The sequence below is a fragment of the Anomaloglossus baeobatrachus genome, chromosome 3 (assembly GCF_048569485.1).
Source record: "Anomaloglossus baeobatrachus isolate aAnoBae1 chromosome 3, aAnoBae1.hap1, whole genome shotgun sequence".
NCBI lineage: Eukaryota > Metazoa > Chordata > Amphibia > Anura > Aromobatidae > Anomaloglossus > Anomaloglossus baeobatrachus.
This window is the reverse complement of record NC_134355.1, coordinates 309,829,361-309,849,551: the sequence shown is the minus strand read 5'-3', so window position 1 is coordinate 309,849,551 and position 20,191 is coordinate 309,829,361. Positions and strand designations below refer to the sequence as shown.

The window sequence follows — 20,191 nt, the reverse complement described above, 5'->3', positions numbered from 1 at the left end:
AATGGGTACTTTTCGGAACTAAATGGAGGCACTTTATGCTACGCCTGAAGCTAGAATTTCCACAATGGGCTTTCTGTCAAAATCTTTTCAGCTACAGAAGGGGACTAGGCAGGCGTGCCCCCTATCCCCTCTTCTGTTTGACTTGGCCCTTGAACCACTAGCCCAATACTTAATAAAATCAGAAGATTTCTCAGGAATCAAGGTGGGGAATAGTGAGATAAAACTAACCTGCTTTGCAGACGATATGCTTTTATTTATGTCAGACCCAGACAACCATCTGAAGAAGGTAATAGACAAACTGGCGTACTTTGGTTCCTTTTCAGGCTACAGGATAAATATCAGTAAAAGTCAGATTCTATATTTGACACCCCTGGGAAATAGGCAAGGTGAGGGAATAGAAGTAGCCATAGCCCCCCACTACATCATTTATTTAGGAATTAAAATAGGCAGAGACTCAATGTCATTATATAGACTTAACTATCCACACCTAATTGAAAAAATAACTAAAGAGCTAGACAGGTGGAAAAATCTTTCCCTGTTTGGCAGAGCACATCTGATAAAGATGATCAGCTTCTCCCGCTTGCTCTATCCTCTACAAACTATTCCCTTACTGCTGAAACACATCGATATCAACAATTTGCAAAAAGCGTTTGTAAAATTTTTATGGCAGGGAAAGAGACCAAGAGTATCCTACTCAAAGCTGTGTGTACAGAAAAAAGACGAAGGGGTACAAATGCCCATGATTAGATTGTACAACTTAGCGGCGCTTGCCAGACATATAAAAGACTGGATCAATGGGACAACCTTCTTTTCTAACGTTCAGCTGGAGAGGGAGCTAACAAGCCCTTTTAACTTGGTAGCGGTATTACATATGAAGCTAGATAAAATACCAACGTACGTGAAACAGAGCTGTTTAATAAAGGACACGGTGGGGGCCTGGAGAGCACTGAGAAAACTGTATAGACTCCCTTATTGTCTTTCAAAATTTACCCCGTTGTGGGAGGATCCAAATTTTATTCAAGGGTCTCAAAACAAATAATTTCAAGGATGGAAGCAGAGGGGGATACGGAGATTGGGTGATTTACTGAAAACAGAGGAGGGGAGAGTTCTGAGCTGGGCGGAGGTATCGGAAAAATTTAACATGGAAAATCACCATTACCTACAATATTTACAAATAACAACACATTACACATCAGTGGTAAAAGAGGTCGGGAAGGCTGAGAAGAAGGGGAGTTTTGATGTATTGATTGGTCAGGGAGCGGGACATGAATCCCTTTCGATCATATACCAACGATTGAGAGATCAGGGCCCCTGGAAAGAGCAAATATTTAAAACCTGGGAGACGGCTCTGGGTGAGCCGGACATCTATGATAAAATTCTAAGGGGGTTGGAATCTGTTAAGAAAGTAATGATAAACAAACAGTGGAGGGAGATGCAATTTAATCTCGTACACAACGCAACATACGCCTTTAATATACCACATAGCAGCTCACCTGTGCATTTCTTGGACCATTGCCCTAAATGTGGATTCCATAAAGCAAAACTGTTTCACTGCATATGGGAATGCCCAAAGGTGAGGGGGGTATGGGAGGAAGCGGTGGCGTACATATTGAGGATTTGGAAAGTAGTTATACCCGTCACCCCTCAGGCCTGTTTGTTTCACTGTATAGAAGCCCCTACAGAAACTGATAGAGCAAGTGCTCACATTCCAGGTGTAATACACGTAGTATTGTTTGTAGTCAAGAAATGCCTACTTAGGAATTGGCTGATAAGACAGACTCCGAGAAATACAGAAATAGTTGATACCCTAAAAACAATAATGATGTACGACAAACTGGATTCGGAGAAACATAAGGAGAGGTCCACTAAAAGATTCTTCAAAAAGTGGAGAACATTTATTGAGCAAAGCTTCACACAGACGGAAATCACCCAGTTAATTAAAGCATTTGAACACGCGTCTTGGTATTGTTTGCAAGACACTGCAGGGACACTAGGGTCACTGAAGATGGGGAGCATCCAAAGGACCAACTGAAGGGAACAAATAGGTTAGTTTGTTAAGTTAAAGTAAATTATTGTTAAGATAATTCTATGGAGATGAAATTGTTGAGGCAATGAAAAAGAAAATGATGTAACAGAAGCATTATACGATCCAGAGACATTTTATGGAATGTAACAACATGTTCTCTTGTTGATGATATGTGCTTGCTGACATCAAATAAAATATGTTTAAAAAAAAAAAAAACAGGTATTGGCACTTTTGGCAGTGTGGTCAGGTGCCAAGTTCTGCTGGAAAATTAAATTTCAATCTCCAAAAAACTTGTCAGCAGAGGAAAGCATGAAATGCTCTTAATTTCCTGGTTGATGGTTGCGCTGACTTTGGTCTTGATAAAACACAGTGGACCTACACAAGCAGATGACATGGCTCCCCAAACCATCACTGATTGTGCAAACTTCACACTAGACCTCAAGCAGCTTGGATTGTGGCCTCTCCACTCTTCCTCCAGACTCTGGGACCTTGATTTCCAAATGAAATGCAAAATTTACTTTCATCTGAAAGCAACACCTTGGACCACTGAGCAATAGTCCTGTTCTTTTTTTCCTTGGCCCAGATAACATACTTCTGGCGTTGTCTATTGGTCATGACATGAGTGGCTTGACAGAAGGAATGCGACAGTTGTAGCCCATGTCCTGGATATGTCTGTGTGTGGTGGCTCTTGAAGCACTGACTCCAGCAGTAGTCCACTTCTTGTGAATCTCCCCCAAATTTTTGAATGGCCTTTTCTTAACAATCCTATCAAGGCTACAGTTATCCCGGTTGTTTGTGCACCTTTTTCTACCAAATGTTTTCCTTCCACTCAACTTTCCATTAATATGCTTGGATAAAGCACTCTGTGAACAGCCAGCTTCTCTAGCAATGACCTTTTGTGGCTTACCCTCCTTGTGGTGTGTGTCAATGACTGCCTTCTGGACATCTGTCAAGTCAACAGTCTTCCCCATGCTTTTGTAGTCTACTGAACCAGAATAAAGGACCATTCTATATGCTTAGGAAGCCTTTGCAGGTGTTTTGTGGTAATTATCCTTATTTTCTGAGATAATGACTTTTGGGTTTTCATTGGCTGTAAGCCATAATCATATTTATTAACAGAAATAAACACTAGAAATAGATCACTTAATGTGTAATGACTCTATATAATATATGCGTTTCACTTTTTGTATTGAATTACTGAAATAAATTAAGTTTTTGATGATATTCTAATTTATTGAGATGCACTTGTATATGGTGGCCTTAGAAATGAATGTAAAGCACTGTTGGATTCGACGGGCCCATCAGAGCTAGGACCGGCAGACATAAGTATGGGGGTTTACTGTAACAGTAAAAAAATAAAAAATATATAATATTATGCATTTGATCTTAGTGCTGTGAAGGAAAAAAATAGTTTAGAAACCCTTACAGCTCTTTACTATAAGTAAAATTCAAGAAAAAGCTCTGACACCAAAAAGGAAAAAGAAAGCAAAAAAAAAAAAAGGAAAGGAAATGAAAATGCTTCTAAAAAATACAACAGTCTTAAGAATACATTTTAGGGCCATTATAATTACACAAAGTGTCAAAACAGCTAGACTGCAAAAACGTTAAGAAAAGAAGCAAATTAACCGTAAAATAAAGAAAACTTTAGTATCCAGTGCTACCATATTTTGGAACTGCAGTCATCTTGGGATTCTCAGATGTAAAGCATTCATAGACATTGCTGTACTCAGGAAGTCTGAAAAGTGACTTCCACTCCTAACATAAATCAAATGCTCAGACGCAAAGATTGGCAAATTTGCAGGAAAACGTAGTTTTTGCTTCAAATATTGCAAAATAATTTGATTTATTCTGAACCCACCTCATAGTTAAAGACACACAAAGTAGCCAACTGTTCCTCACCTATTGTACCATCACCCATTCCCTGTAGACTGTGAGCCCTCGCGGGCAGGGTCCTCTCTCCTCCTATGCCAGTCTGTTTTGTACTGTTAATGATTGTTGTATATATACCCTCTTTCACTTGAAAAGCGCCATGGAATAAATGGCGCTATAATAATAAATAATAATAATAACTGTCAGAATAAGATGGCAATGCATAATGTCAGGAAAACACATCAAATATTTGTTAAAGGAACTCTGTCAGCAGATCTCTGCAATGTAACCTGAAGACAGGATGCTACAAGTGTTAAAACAGACTTCAGCTCTGCTTCTGTCATCTCACAGTCTTTTTTTTGTTAACCTGCAATGTTAGCTTAAGCATGCTATCTTTATCATTAGTGGGTCTCAGCAGCATGAGTTGTAGTCCGACTCTGCCCACTCTGTGATTAGCAGCTTCTGTCTATGGAAATGTACACTGAAAGCCTGGTGTGGGCAGCTCTCAGCTCTGCTACATGAAAAATCTAAAATCTTTCATGACTGCAGCCACTAATCTAAGTGATACGTCATTGAATTCAGGGCCTTTTTGCCTACATCATGCTGCTTTCAGATGAGGTAGCAAAAACCTGCTGACAGATTCCCTTTAATTATTGCACATTTTTCAAGTAGAACTGTGGTTATGCCATCACCAGAGTAGTCTGGCAGTGATTCTCAAAGAGCAACTGACCTAGTGACTGCTCCTGTGTATGGAGAAGTCAGGAGAGATATCTGTCGGTCTAATGATTGGCCAAACTATTTTTCATCCTACTGCAACCTTTAGTACTCATAATCCCACTTGGCAAGTGTTCTACCAAAAGTTATTAAATTCGAATTACTAGCTTTAGATAAGAAGGTCATGGCAAGCACTGGAAAGCAGTGGCATTCTTTACTTATGGGATCCTTAGAGGGGTTTTCCAAGACCTGTCTGTAATTTTTTTCTCATGCTACAACTTCTGAAAACAAGAGAAGATTAATTTTAGTTTACTCAAAGCTCCAAAAGTGGTTCCTTTTCTGGTATGATTCACATGACCATAGTCTTGCTACACAATTATCATGTGGGTCTTGTTTATGCATCCACTACCCAAGGGTATGGGGTGCTTCACACACAGCGAGCTCGCTGCCGAGATCGCTGCTGAGTCACGCTTTTTGTGACGCAGCAGTGACCTCATTAGCGATCTCGCTGTGTGTGACACTGAGCAGCGATCTGGCCCCTGCTGCGAGATCGCTGCTCGTTACACACAGCCCTGGTTCGTTTTCTTCAAAGCCGCTCTCCTGCTGTGACACACAGATCGCTGTGTGTGACAGCAAGAGAGCGACAAATGAAGCGAGCAGGGAGCAGGAGCCGGCGTCTGACAGCTGAGGTAAGCTGTATCCAAGATAAACATCGGGTAACCAAGGTGGTTACCCGATATTTACCTTAGTTACCAGCCTCTGCAGCTCTCACGCTGCCTGTGCTGCCGGCTCCGGCTCTCTGCACATGTAGCTGCTGTACACATCGGGTTAATTAACCCGATGTGTACAGCAGCTAGGAGAGCAAGGAGCCAGCGCTAAGCAGTGTGCGCGGCTCCCTGCTCTCTGCACATGTAGCTGCATTACACATCGGGTTAATTAACCCGATGTGTACTGTAGCTAGGAGAGCAAGGAGCCAGCGCTCAGTGTGCGCGGCTCCCTGCTCCCTGCTCACACTGGTAACTAATGTAAACATCGGGTAACCATACCCGATGTTTACCTTAGTTACCAGTCTCCGCAGCTTCCAGACGGCGGCTCCGTGCAAGCGCAGCGTCGCTTGCACGTCGCTGCTGGCTGGGGGCTGTTCACTGGTCGCTGGTGAGATCTGCCTGTTTGACAGCTCACCAGCGACCATGTAGCGATGCAGCAGCGATCCTGACCAGGTCAGATCGCTGGTCGGATCGCTGCTGCATCGCTAAGTGTGAAGGTACCCTAAGTCACATCATCAATGATTCAATTAGGCAGGAAGATAAGCTAGCAGCAGTAGTGTACACTGTTTCGCTTATGCTTCACAGGCAGAAAATGTGTGCGTTGTTTAATTATGGGCAATTAAGTTGCTTTTTGGGAACTGTAGTGTGCCACATTCCACCAATGTCCCATACACACATGCACGAGTAGCCCCCCAAAAAAGTGTGATCATAAAAAAAAATGATTTTGCAATAAGATGAATTAAAAAAAATTGCATTAATTATGTGCCTTAATGGGGTGTCCATGTCATGCTAGGTATGGGGAAGTACCAAGCGAACGGTGAAAGGCATGGGAAACCATGTGTGTGGGGAAAGGGAAGATGGTGACCCCTGACCAGTCCCTGGGGTCCCTCAGCACCCTAGATAGGTTCCACATCTATGCACCGAGCCGGATACCTGACCCCAGGCATTCCTAATGCTGTGCCCTAAATAGGGAATGAATGGGATGAGCTCTTCGTCAACCCCACTAACCACTATAGAAGACACAATGAGAACATACAGGGAGAAAATGCATGAACTACTACTTATCCACAGATGACACAGGTAGAAGTTCAGTACAATTTTCAGCAACAATACCACAGAGGAGTACAAGCCACCTGCTTGCAACCAAGGCTTGACTTAACTGAGTAATGTCATCAGAACCAGTCCAAGGAAGGAAGGGGTATTTAACCACCAAGAGAATGCTGAAGATCAGCAGCTGGGTGGAAGGCATGCTTCTGCTGGGTCCAAAACGGGGAGAGATGAATCCAACAGGACAGCTACCTATACCAATGAATACTGACAGCAGGAACAATGGAAAATCAGGAAGCATTCTGTTCGGCCAAACGCTATGACCTTCTATAGCCAGAAACCACATGCCTCTCTGTCACCTGTGACATACCCGTGACAGTGCAGTTTTATAGAAAAATGGCTTATTGGCTGATTTTAAAATAAATCAAACAGCACATAATTCCTAAAACCGAGGACTCCAGCCATGCCTCTATGCTTCTCCCCACTATTTGTTAGCGGGGCTGCAGTTGTGATATCCCACCTACAGTCCATGATCTGAACTCAGTGGTCTCATTCTGACTACATTGACATCACCACTGAGCCCCGATATAAGCTGTAAGAAAGAGTTTAGCAATTTCCCAATAAGTGCTATGTCTTATTTTTGGGGATGTTTCTGGTGAAAAAAAATACCCTTTTGAATTAAATCTTTGATTTGTGAGACAAAGGCATATTCAGTTTTTGATTGATTAGCAACATAAGGCCCAGGTTCATCAATACTGGCGATTTTCTCACTGATCTTCATGAAGAAATGTGGTCAAGTCAGGCATTCTTTACTTCTTAAGTGATGCATGCCTTTTCATGAACCAGGAGCATCTGAAAAGTGGCCCACGTTTCACCACAAAACCTACTCCAGTTAGGGACTAGAGTAAGATTTCTGTTGTGAGGAATGCCACAGCTTGTCGTGAACTAGGCAAGCTCTGGCGTCATACCTCTGGCACAGCTCTGCGTGTTTTGGCTTAACTGTGCATTAAAACTACAAAAGTCAGAACATTTTTTTGCAACTCTGCGTTGTGCAAAAACTGCTACTTTCAAAGCTTTTTATACCACTCTTCTGGTGTAAAAACTTTGAATGGGGACCTGGATGTGTTTAGTTAACACTTTAACTACTTTATATAAATCTATCAGTCTTAAAGCACTTTACACACATACACATATATACGCTGAACAAAATATAAACGCAACACTTTTGCTTTTGCTCCCATTTTTCATGAGATGAACTCAAAGATCTAAGAATTGTTCTATGTACACAAAACGCCTTTTTCTCTCGAATATTGTTCACAAACTGGTCTAAATCTGTGTTACTGAGCACTTCTCCTTTGCCAAGATAATCCATCCACCTCACAGGTGTGGCATATCAAGATGATGATTAGACAGCATGGTTACTGCACAGGTGCGCCTTAGGCTGGTCGCAATGAAAAGCTACTGTAAAAGGTGCGGTTTTATCACACAATTTTGAGGGCGTGTGCAATTGGCATGGGGACAGCAGGAATGTCCAACTGAGCTGTTTACTGTGAATTGAATGTTCGTTTCTCTACCATAAGCCATCTCCAAAGGCGTTTCAGAGGATTTTTCTAGTCCATCCAACCGGCCTCACAACCACAGACGTCGTCAGCCTAGGAATCAGCATCTTCAACTCCAAGATCGTTTGACACCAGCCACCCAGAAAGCTGCTGCAATAATCTGTTTCCATAACCAAAGAATTTTTGCACAAACTGTCAGAAGATTTTCACATTATTTATATCAAAATGGGGCCATGAGGGTATTAAAAAATCAGGGACCCCCACTGTTTAACCAAACCCCTGCCTGTATCCCCTGTCATTTTTGTTTCCTCTTCTGGACATGGACATTAATGACCGCTGCAGCCAATCAGTGGCCACTGATTGCCTGGAGCAGTTATGTGACTTGCCTCGCAGATAGATACAGGAAGCCAAGAGACTGAGAAGCGACATGAGTAGCAGTGCACAGGGGGTATGTTATTATTTTTTGGGTGTGTGGTTTTATTATCCCCTTGGCCTATTTTAAATAAAAGAAAATGCAGTGGATAACCCTTTTAAAGTTTCCTGATTTTGAAATGCACATACACCACCTGAATTTAAAATGTGTTACTCTGATCAAATGCCAGGCCGAGACACTGACTTCATTCATCACTGTGTTCTACTGACTCTAAAACATTCCTTACTCTAAACCTAGCTACTCCTGGATCCAAGGCAAGAAGGAGACCTTTCCAACTCAAATACAACTGATAAACCAAGCATCTGCAAGGGGAAGATAGAGAAACTTCACCCGCAGAACATGCAGTAAGGACAAACATATGTAAAGAAACAGTCCTCTGCCCGTACCATGCAGCCCCATGTGATATTTATAGATATTAGAGCAGGCCTGTTGCCTGCGACCAGCCATAGGATTTTGTGCGGCCAATGGCGATCTTCCGTCATTCAATTGTATTTGCGTTTTATAGACGCAAAACACCTGACCGCCGGGGGACAGGGTCAGACCAGAGGCGCGCTCATTAGCTCCCCTAAGTGTAAATGATTATTTAAGATACTGCCTGCATCTTAGCAGTACTGTAGTTCCTGTATGGTTCACAGTCTGATGATGGCTAGTAACACTAAGGGTACCGTCTCACTAAATGACGTACCAGCGATTCCGACCACGATACGACCTGGTCAGGATCACCGGTACGTTGCTACAGGGTTGCTAGTGAGCTGTCAAACAGTCAGACATTCCCAATGACCAGCCACCAGTGACTCGTGTAACGATGCTGCGCTTGGTAACCAGGGTAAATATCGGGTAACTAAGCAAAGCGCTTTGCTTGGTTACCCGACATTTACCCTGGTTACCAGCGTACACCGCTTACAGGCTGCCAGCGCTGTCTCCCTGTATATGTAGCTAGAGTACACATTGGGTTACTAAGCAAAGCGCTTTGCTTAGTTACCCGATATTTACCCTGGTTACCAGCGTATGCTACTTACACAGAGTCAGTGCTCGTTGGTCTCCTGCAGTCAAACACAGTGATGCGTGCTGCACAGCTGAAGACCAACGAGCAAAAAATGAACCTGAACAGTGTGTAACGATCAGCGATTTCACAGCAGAGGCCAGGTCGCTGCTTAGTGTCACACATAGCGAGATCACTGATGAGGTCACTGGTACATCACAAAACCTATGACTCAGCAGCGATCTCGCTAGCGAGCTCGCTATGTGAGAAGTACCCCTAACTCTCAGTATTTAGTGTTAACCACGAGCAGTTCTGGGTGAATATTGCTAATCCCTGCCTAACAGTCCCAGCATCTAGTAGCACAGATAAAGAGATGTTTTGAAAAAGTATTTTGAAAGATCCTTTATGATATGCTAATGAGCGCAGGGACTAGTTGCAAGGGCGTTAGTTCCTGCACTCATTCCGCACTCTTAGCACATTAGCACGCTCACAGGGGCTACTAAATACAGAAATTGTTAGACAGGGATTAGCAATATGCACCCAGCACTACCCATGGTTCTGGATGCGTATTGCACCTGACAGGTTCACTTTAAGGACATCCTGGGAGTTGTAGGTTCATGTTATACAAATACATGACTTTGCAATACAATTGATCTCTGTGGTAAACTTGTTGGTGTATTCATGTACTGATGGTAGGTTTGGTGCTATATTTCTTACTGAGGGTTCTGGTGCTGCATTCATGTAATGATGGTGGTTTTGATGTTCTAACAGTGGTTCTGAGACTGTATTTATGTACTGATGATGGTTTTAATCTTTTACACATGTAACAATCCATAACTGGTCAGATGACATGCTACATGCGTGGCGCCCCTGAGGCTTCAGTGGCCACAGGGTACTGCCTCTCCCTTAAGATGTAGTACTCATCCCGGGTAAGGAGAGGTTAATGGCTGGTGTTTCTCACATTCACAAACCACAAACAGTTGGGTCCGTTCCCACAGGGGTGATGGCCTGGGGTAGATAGGGGGTGGCCATCACGAAGCATGGGACTTTCCCGGTCACTAGGACAACCACCTGGGGTGTGGGCACCACTTGGGGAAAAGGGAAGGAGCATTTTCCCACCTAGTGAGTTAGCCCTGGGCACAGCTTGGGGTGAGGAGCACAGTCAGGTCTTCGGTCCAGGCACATACTCTCTACCTTCACACTTCTGGGAACGCCATAGGACCCGCAGCTTGGAGCAGGTAGCTCAGTCTAAGTTCTCTACAGCTACACGGGATTCCAGGGTCTGAGGAGAGTGCAGTAAACACCCGCAGCCCATTCCATATTCCGCATACACCGGGATTGGAGAGACCCCGACCAGAAAGGACTCACAATGGGAACACCGGCGGTGACCTCGAATTGCTTGGGATCGGCGGTGACCGGCATCTCCCGGGTAAACCAGGACTGTGAGTAAAGAAACCTTGAACCCACAGAGACAGTGTCCGTCTGTCCTTGCCGATGCCGGCACCCCGCGCTTCGCCACCTGCCATCACTACAACCCTCATCATCCCCCCCAGCGCCCGCTCCACCTGTGGGGACAGAAACATCTTAGCTGCTACGACCATCCACCTCGGTGGACAGCGACAGCAGCGGCGGCTAATCCCTGGCCACATTTCGCAGGTGGCATCACAAAACCAACCTCCACCATTATCATTAATCCCCCTTCTTTATTGTACACCTCGGGGCCACGAAGCCGAGTAGGGCCACCTATGACATCCCCAGACCCGACATCACCAGGCCTGGCAACGAGTAAAGTTAACCCCTTTCCCCGTGGGTGTTACACATGGTTATAAAAATTGTATAAGTCAGCGTGTTTTGACATTGACCATTTTTTGCAACAGAAACTCTCCAAATCAGTTCTGGTGATGTATTCATGTAACTACGGGGATTAGTTCAGTATGACAATGTGGTCATCGGGCCAAAAAATGTTACGTACCCCTGGGTTGGAGCATCACATGGGCTCTGTTATTTGAGTCCTGTTTACAAAGTCCCTCTGTTAGTACAACGATAAGGATGATGATGTTACACAGGATGAGCAATAAATTAATGTGTCCCTAAATGTAAAGGAAGTATCTCTGAGCAGCATGGTGGCTCAGTGGTGAGCTCTGTTACTTTGTAGTGCTGGGGTTCAAATCCTACTAAAGACAATATGTGCAAGGAGTGTGTATGTTCTCCTTGGGTTTCCTCCCATACTCCAAAGACTAATGAGTTTAAATTGTGAGTCCCAATGCAGACAGTGATGATAATGTCTGTAAACTGCTGTATTTATCATGGTGCTATATAAGCAAAGCATAATAAATAGGGATGATCGAATACCTCAAATATTCGGCTTCGCAAATATTTTCCGAATAGGTCGCCGCTATTCGAATATTTGATGCGCAATGTAAGTCTATGGGAATTCCGAATAGTTATTCAGGTTTCTCATAGACTTACTTTGTGCATCGAATATTCGCGAATAGTCGAAAAGCGGCGACCTATTCGGAAAATATTCCCGAAGCCGAATATTTGAGGTATTCGATCATCCCTAATAATAAATAACTTGCATATTCTATAAATAACAAACATTATAGTAAGCAGACCCCATCTAATATATAAAGCTGAATGTGTGTATGTGTGTGTGTGTGTATGTGTGTGTGTGTGTGTTTATGTCCGGGATTGGCATCTGCACCGTCGCAGCTACAGCCACAAAATCTTGCACACTCACACTTCTGGACCCCGAGAGCGTCATAGGCTATGTTTTGAGGGGAAATGTTAACCCCCGCGCTTTACAGTTATTCACCAAAAAACCTGCCTCCATTAAAGTGAATGGAGCTGGGAGCCACAGTGCAGCCAGAACTTCATAAAAATGCGCAGCCACGCCCTTATATGGAATGTTGGCGTGTCACAATGCAGCCAGGGAAATAGACAGACAGGGAAAGATGCAGACACAGACAGGCTAAGAAACAGACATAGACAGGGTAAGAGACAAACACAGACAAAGAGACAGACTGACAGGGAAAGAGAGGGAAAGAGAGAGACAGGTTAAGAGACAGACACAGACAGGTAAAGAGACAGAAACAGACAAAGAGACAGAGACAGACACAGGGAAACAGACAGACAGGGAAAGAGAGGGAAAGAGACAGACAGGGTAAGAGACAGACAAAGACAGGTAAAGAGACAGACAAAGAGAGACAGGGAAAGAGACAGAGGGAAAGAAGGAAAGAGACAGACAGGGAAAGAGACACAGGGAAAGAGAGGGAAAGAGACAGACAGGGAAAGAGAGGGAAAGAGACACAGGGAAAGAGAGGGAAAGAGACAGACAGGGAAAGAGAGGGAAAGTGACAGACAGGGAAAGTCACAGAGATAGACAGAAAGGGAAAGAGATTGAGACAGACAGAGAAAAAGACAGTCAGACAGACACAGGGAAAGATCTGAAAATAAGGAGCGCTGATAGTGTAACACCAAAGTGATCAGTGGGGTATACCTGGAAAATATACACTCACCTGGATCAGTTGTGACAGTCACAACCACTAGTGCGCATGAGATAATGGCGTCTGCTGCAGCCCCACGTGGATGAGCATACAAGATAAGGCAGAAAAGGGGTTAATGCTGCGCATCAGCCAAATGAAGACGTATAATGTTGATGAAGATGAGTATTCTTTTATTTCATAGGTCTACGCGTTTCAAGGTGACAACCTCTTCCTCAGGACCAATGCATCAACAACAAGTACAACATACATGAAGATGACAGATATATATACACACAACTGATGGAAAGAAACGCCCACTGAAAGAAAAAAAAAAAAAATCAGTGGGAAGATCCTCCAACTGCATGACATGGCAAATTCATAGTAGTACATCAAATTCACATATATTCAAGGATAACATATTATTATGCAAAAAATAAATAAATCTATAAACGTTAATAAAGAAAAATAAAAACATAATAAAGAAAGAAACAAAAGACAAAAGTGTATGTGTATGTGTTTATAAAAGGACTAGAACCCTTATATGGGTGATAGCCCTATAACTAAAAACCAAGTCACCATTCTAGTGGTGATCACCACCAATAGTTCCACAAAAAGAACAAGAAAAGAAGAACCAAGAAGGAGCAGAAACAAAAAGAAGAAATGTGAATCGGACAGACCTCTTTATTAGGGTCTCCAAAAAGTGATTAAAACACTTGAGGTGAACCGGACAAGGAGTTCACCAGTGCCACAGGAAAAAACATATACTGAAAAATGCATGTTCGCGTGTCTGAAGGGGTGTTAACAAGAAAAAATATATATATATATGACTATTTTTTTATCTATAAAAAAATATATATATATATATATATATATATATATATATATATATATAGTGATAATATGTTCATTTATATATACATGTGTATACACCTAGAATTAAATGTGTAAAGACACGTGAAAAAAATATGTATCATAGAATTATGTAAATATATATGTGTATCATAAAATATATTTATATAAAAAAAAAAAAAATTATAAAAGGTCCTGATGGATCATAAAAAGTGAAGACCAGAAAACATTAATTTCTTTAAAAATTTACTATAAAAAATATATATAAATATATATTATTAAAATTACACTATTAAGAACTAACTATTAAAAACTTCCTGTGACAAAAAGATTTTTTACACTGAAAAAGTATTAGATCCACGGAGGAGGAAGAGAGACAGACAAATACTACTGAATCCGTATTATACTCAAAGCTCCGGAGCGAGCGCTATACCAAAGCGTTGATCAGATCAGGTCACATAAGTTCAGACCATGAGAAAAAGATTAGTGCGCATGCCCTGACCGGTAACTAAAGTGCAGGATTCTATCATATAGAAACCAAGTGACAGAAAACCCGAAAAACAAAAAATCCTGAGATAAAAAACAGTGCAGGCATATCATTCAATGCTTCAAAAATGCATACGTAGCCCAAGAGAAGAAAAAAGGTCATAATTAAATAGTCTTTCAATCATGTTTCAAGATGCAAAAAAGCAACTCGAAGAAACTACAAGGGAGGACAATCATGTATGTGAAAGAGCAGATGACTGATCGACAAAAAGGCAATCCCAAAATGGAATGGAACCAAAAATACAAAGTATCTACATAAAAGGATCACTCATATATATCAAGGATCACACCACACTAACATTTTCATTAAAATAAATAAAAATGCTTATAAAATACATTAAATAAAAACCTATGAGTATGGGTATAAATACAGAAATTAAAAAATCAATCAAATAAAAACAATTATATAATTCAATAAAATAAATCCGTCACTTCATTAAGACCCATGGGACTAAGGGTGTTCAACTTGTAAATCCAAAAAGTTTCTTTTTTACTCAACATTTCAAACCTGTTGGGAGTGTTAATAGAGATCTGTTCAATGGGAGTAATAGTGAAAACGACCTTTTTATCATGTTCCAATGTACAATGACGGGAAAGTCCATGAAGAAGGAAGCCTTTTTTGACATTATGTCTGTGTGAATTTAGACGGTTATGTAGTGCCTGTATCGTCCTCCCCACATATTGTTTCCCACATACACAGTCAATCAAATATACCACAAACTCAGATTGACAGGTCATGTGTCCCTTTATAGAAAAAAGTTCTGGCTCCCCGTTGGGGCCAAATCTCCTTCTCCGGTGCCTAATAGTGTCACAGCATAAACATTTATTTGAAAAACATTTGAAAACACCCATGGGAAGGTCAACCGCTTTATTAGTAGTGGGAGTTTTGAGTCTACTCGGTGCCACCACATTTCGGATAGTGGGCGCTCTTCTATAGGTGATACCAGGGTGATCAGGGATATTGTTTCTCAAGACCGGATCATTTGTGAGAATATTCCAATATTTGGTTAAAATTCTCCTAATGGACACATTGTCCTGACTAAAAGTAGTGATAAAATTTGATGTAAAATCATTTAAAGCAGGTTCCCTTGTATTGGGTAAAATCAGGAGTTCCTGTTTCAAAAATCGGGTCTCCTTAAAGGCATTCTTGAGAAGTTTTTTAGGATAATCCTTCTCCGTAAAACGGTCCAATAAAATTTTTGCCTGGATTTCAAAATCCTCATCCATGGTACAATTTTTTCTGATTCTCCTATACTGGTTTTTGGGTATATTGAGAAGCCATTTATTATAGTGGCTACTATTATAGTGTATATAGCCATTAGTGTCGACTTTTTTAAAAAAGGTTTTTGTAATTATACGGTTCTCTTTATGTGAGATAGTAGATTTTTCTTTCAGTGGGCGTTTCTTTCCATCAGTTGTGTGTATATATATCTGTCATCTTCATGTATGTTGTACTTGTTGTTGATGCATTGGTCCTGAGGAAGAGGTTGTCACCTTGAAACGCGTAGACCTATGAAATAAAAGAATACTCATCTTCATCAACATTATACGTCTTCATTTGGCTGATGCGCAGCATTAACCCCTTTTCTGCCTTATCTTGTAGACACAGGGAAAGAGACAGACAAAGAGATAGATAGAGAGACGAGAGATATATACAGAGGGGGAGACAGACATTATAATTCCATGTATATCTATTTGTTTTGTGGTTTTTGTGTGCAGAATATATTTTTGTTAATACATTCTATTTTGTTAACATCAGTTATTAACCCGGGTGAAGCCGGGTAGTACAGCTAGTTGTTCTATATTGGGTTCTGGTCTGTTCCATTGTGGTGTTTGTGATTTTGATGGAAAGACTAGCACAGCATACTATACATCTTGCCCCAACCCCCCAATAACAATGAAATCTGTGATGGAGTTATTAGTATAAAAAATGATTGTAAGTTTAATACACTCTTCGGATCTTCTATTGAAAAACTATACAACTTTCTAATACTGTATACTTTTAGTAAAAATCCCTCATAAATTAAAGACCTATGCTAGCTGCCATTGACACTCTTCATTAACCCATCCAGATTGTATGCGGCTCACACAGTTGAATATTTCATGGCATCAGAGCTCCCTGATACACAACCAAGGGCTTGCGTTCACTGAACATAATCAGGATGTTGCCTTTGCCTATATATAAGAACGCTTCCATTCATCGACAGCAAGTGGAGGACTTGAAAGAGCAGGGTATTTGGAATGTTACATTATTTATATTAGCAACAATAAATAAATTAATCAATTCAAAAGTAATTGTTTGCACATTGCAATGTAAATAACAATCGCCACAAAGTAACAGATTAAAACCATTGAAATGAACATTAATCTACCAGCTGGAAAATCTTATAAAAGTGCAGCACTGCATATCAGCTCCTTCCATCTGTCACACTGTGTGAATACATTGCTATGGGATAATACTGGATATCTGTGCAGCATATGGTTACAGGAGGCAGCAGCTCACACAGCAAGTCCCCAGCCAGGACACCTGCTATACTTTATGTACAGACCAAATCACAGCGGACAAATGTGGAAAACCTTACTTGACTTCTTCATGGTTCACACTCTCTGGACGCCTTCTTTCTTTAGGATTTCTTTTGTCAAACTGTCTTGCAGGACAGCGCAGGGTTCATAGTAGAGGAAAGAGAACCTGAGAGGCAATCACTATGACTGTAAATAGTAGCAGGCTCATAGCTCCCTGGTTACAGAAGAGTCCTAAACTCCAACTGAAAGTCAGCAGGGGAGGCTCAGGGTTTACCAGCACGCAACATCCCTAATAGTCTCCTGTCAACTAATGCCCTCATCAGGTACAGGACTGTCTCACAGCGACCAAGCTTGTATGGGTCAAAGGCAGGGGCGCACAACCTAGTTAGTCTGCAGGCCAAGACGTTAAAAAAATATGCCTCTTTAAGTGGCCTAATTGATACATAAACTATTGCAATATATATATATATATATATATATATAAAATTATGCCCGCTGGCTATTTCTTATCAGAAATTGACAGGTCCCATATTTTTCAATGATGTCGCATGCACAGGGAGCTCCTGTTGTGGAAGATGGTAAGTGTTAGGCTGTGTCCACGGTAGAATGTACCTGCGGATTTTTCTGCATGAAAATCCGCGACTTTCGCGGCAAATCCGCACCTTTTTTTTTGCCGCAGATTACCGCGAAATTGCCGCGGATTTTGATGCAGATTTTTTTTTTTTCCCCATTCTATACCCAAAATCCGCACCAAAATCCGCAACAATAATTGACATGCTGCAGATTTTTCCGGATCAAAATCCGCAGCATGGACACAGCATTTCCAAAATGCCATTGAAATGGCTTGGAAGTGCCGCTGCTGCAGATTTTCGGAAAATCCGCGGTAAATCCGCAGCAAAATCCACGCAAAATCCGCAGCGTGGACACATAGCCTTAGGGTATGGTTCCACAAGAGCATTGGCAGTGATATGCCAATGACCCTCTGCTGTGAGTGTCAGCTGAGGGTCATGCTACTGTGATCCGATCTTGCAATCGCATCACAGCTCTGGAGGAGAGGGATGGAGCACTTTCTCCCCATCTCTTCTGCGGCCTGTCTCTGTGTACATCGCACTGCAGTAAAATGACATGTGAGTGCAGTGCTATGTTTCACACACTGCCATAGACTTGTATGGGGGGGTGTGGGCTGAGAATCGCTGCCAATCGTTGACATTCCGCATGCTGCTATGACATGAGAAATCAATCGCAGATGGACGCTGCCCCATAGTTTTGCACTAGAGTGAGAGCAATCCGATGTTTTATCGGATTGCATTTGTCTGTGCAAAACGCAAGTGGAACTGAGTCCTTAGGTTAGATCTGCATAGTTTAAGATTGTGCTAGACACTGACCATCTTCTTCTCTTGGACAACTGGCGCATGAGTGAGCAGCAGGAGTGAAGAAGACTGTTCGCTCGCTCTCACCCTGGTCTATGTTACTTTAACTTGAAATAAATATAGATATGGAACCTTCACTTCCACAGGAACCGATAGATACTTGTATATCTTATTTTGCAGGGCACAAACGCAAAATGGCGCAAGTAAGATAACATTGATAACACAGTATATCCTAAAAGCCCAGTAGTCTAGCAGGAGATCTCAGCAGCCTGACTCGATTCATATTTCGGCTTTTTCCAGGGTTGGTAAACAAATGAGATCATCCCTCATTTATACTAACCTCCCCCTTTAATGTAGGCATCATCTAAAATAGCATAGAACAGCAATACCAAACACACACATTATATCACGTCTTAATCTGGATAAAATCCCCAAGAAAATATTACTTTTAAAATAGACCTACCATTAATTTTGAAGAAAAAAATGTATAAAAACTTATCTAAACTTGTAGAACACCTAGCAAGTAATGTATTCATTTATATCTGAAATTCGTATGTATAAATAGGGGATACACTCCAATTTAACATAAAAGGGAATCTGTCAGCAAGTTTTTGCAATGCAATCTGAGAGTAGCATGATGTAGGGGTTGAGACCTTGATTCCAGTGATGTTGCATTTTAGACTGTGTTGCTGTCTCAACAAAATCAGTGTTTTATCAGCAGGAGATTATCACTACAGGACTAGGTGTTGCATGCCTCCTAATCAACTGCTATGAGCAACCCCATCCTCCCCATGGATTACCAACTTTATGTCAATAAACAGTGTTCACAGAAAGCTGCTAATCAGTGGTGTGTGTGTGTGTGTGTGTGTGTGTGTGTGTGTGTGTGTGTTTGTGTGTTTGTGTGTGTTTGTGTGTGTTTGTGTTTCTGTGGTGGGGGGTTATACAGGACTCAGAATTTGTCTACAGCAGAAGAGAAATCATTGATTGTATCAAATTGACATTATGCAGACCAGCAAGTGATATATCACATGTTGCTCTTGTATAACATAGAAAATAGCCTGGTGACAGAGTCTCTTCAACAATATATTAATTTTGAAAATAAATAGACCATAGAACACTGGTGTCATCACCAATATCACTGACTAACCTTAATGACTACTGCAGTCTTAGAATTAACACCCTTATGACAATCATCTTTACTACTTATTAGAGCCCCTTTGGCTGTTATGACCTGCTGCAAAACTGTTGCATACCAAGTCACCAGTTTCTGGAAGCATTTCTGAGGAATCTTAGCTAAATCATCAAGATCAATGGTCTCCAGTTCACTATTATTCTTGGGATGTCAAGAGAGTGGTCCAAAAAGCTAGCTATAGAGATCATTGCCTTGCACAAAGAATACAAGGATACAAATGATACAAAAATATATCAAAGACATGTAAAGAGAACATGTCTTCAGGATTTTTAATATTAAAGGCATGGCTATAATGGCGCTGTTTTACAGATTCGATAAATACCTTCAGTGAAGAAATTTGCATCGAGGTTGTTGTTAAATCAGCAATTGAAATTTGGGTGTAATAAGCTTTTGGTACAGAGGGGCAGGACTGTGGATAAGGTCTTCTGCTCCTGTCCCAGTCCCTCCACCTGCTTCTGGTGTCTGTATCTGCCGCCTGTCTTAAAATTCACACCACCGCTGCTTCACTGCGGGTGGCATTTGCACAGATAGATATCCCGGCAGGCTTCAGTAAATGGCGCCAGTGGTGGGGCATGCGCAGATTGAGATTTATGCCTGTCATTGAGCAGAGATCTAAATCTGTGAAGCACCACCACCGGCGACATTTTACTGAAGACTACCCAGTACGTCATATGTCGTTACGGTCAGGGAATTAGGTAGATTTGAATAAAGGGATAAAGTGACGTAGTTTACTGTCAACCACTACCTAAATTTCCAACAGAGGATTGCAAGTCAATGATAAAGTCCATGGAAGATGAGTCCATGGACTTCTAGGAATAAGTAACGACTT

General features: G+C 41.7%; 1 protein-coding gene across 1 annotated transcript in view; it reads right to left on the bottom strand.

Moving 5' to 3' along the window:
• Positions 1 to 17,177, bottom strand: part of CEP85L (centrosomal protein 85L) — a 312,459-nt gene extending 295,282 nt beyond the window's left edge. The window contains exon 1 of the mRNA XM_075340018.1: positions 16,860 to 17,177. Coding sequence (XP_075196133.1) covers positions 16,860 to 16,872 — 13 coding nt within the window. The 5' untranslated portion in view covers positions 16,873 to 17,177. The remainder of the gene's footprint in view (positions 1 to 16,859) is intronic.
• Between the last annotated feature and the right edge of the window lie 3,014 nt (positions 17,178 to 20,191).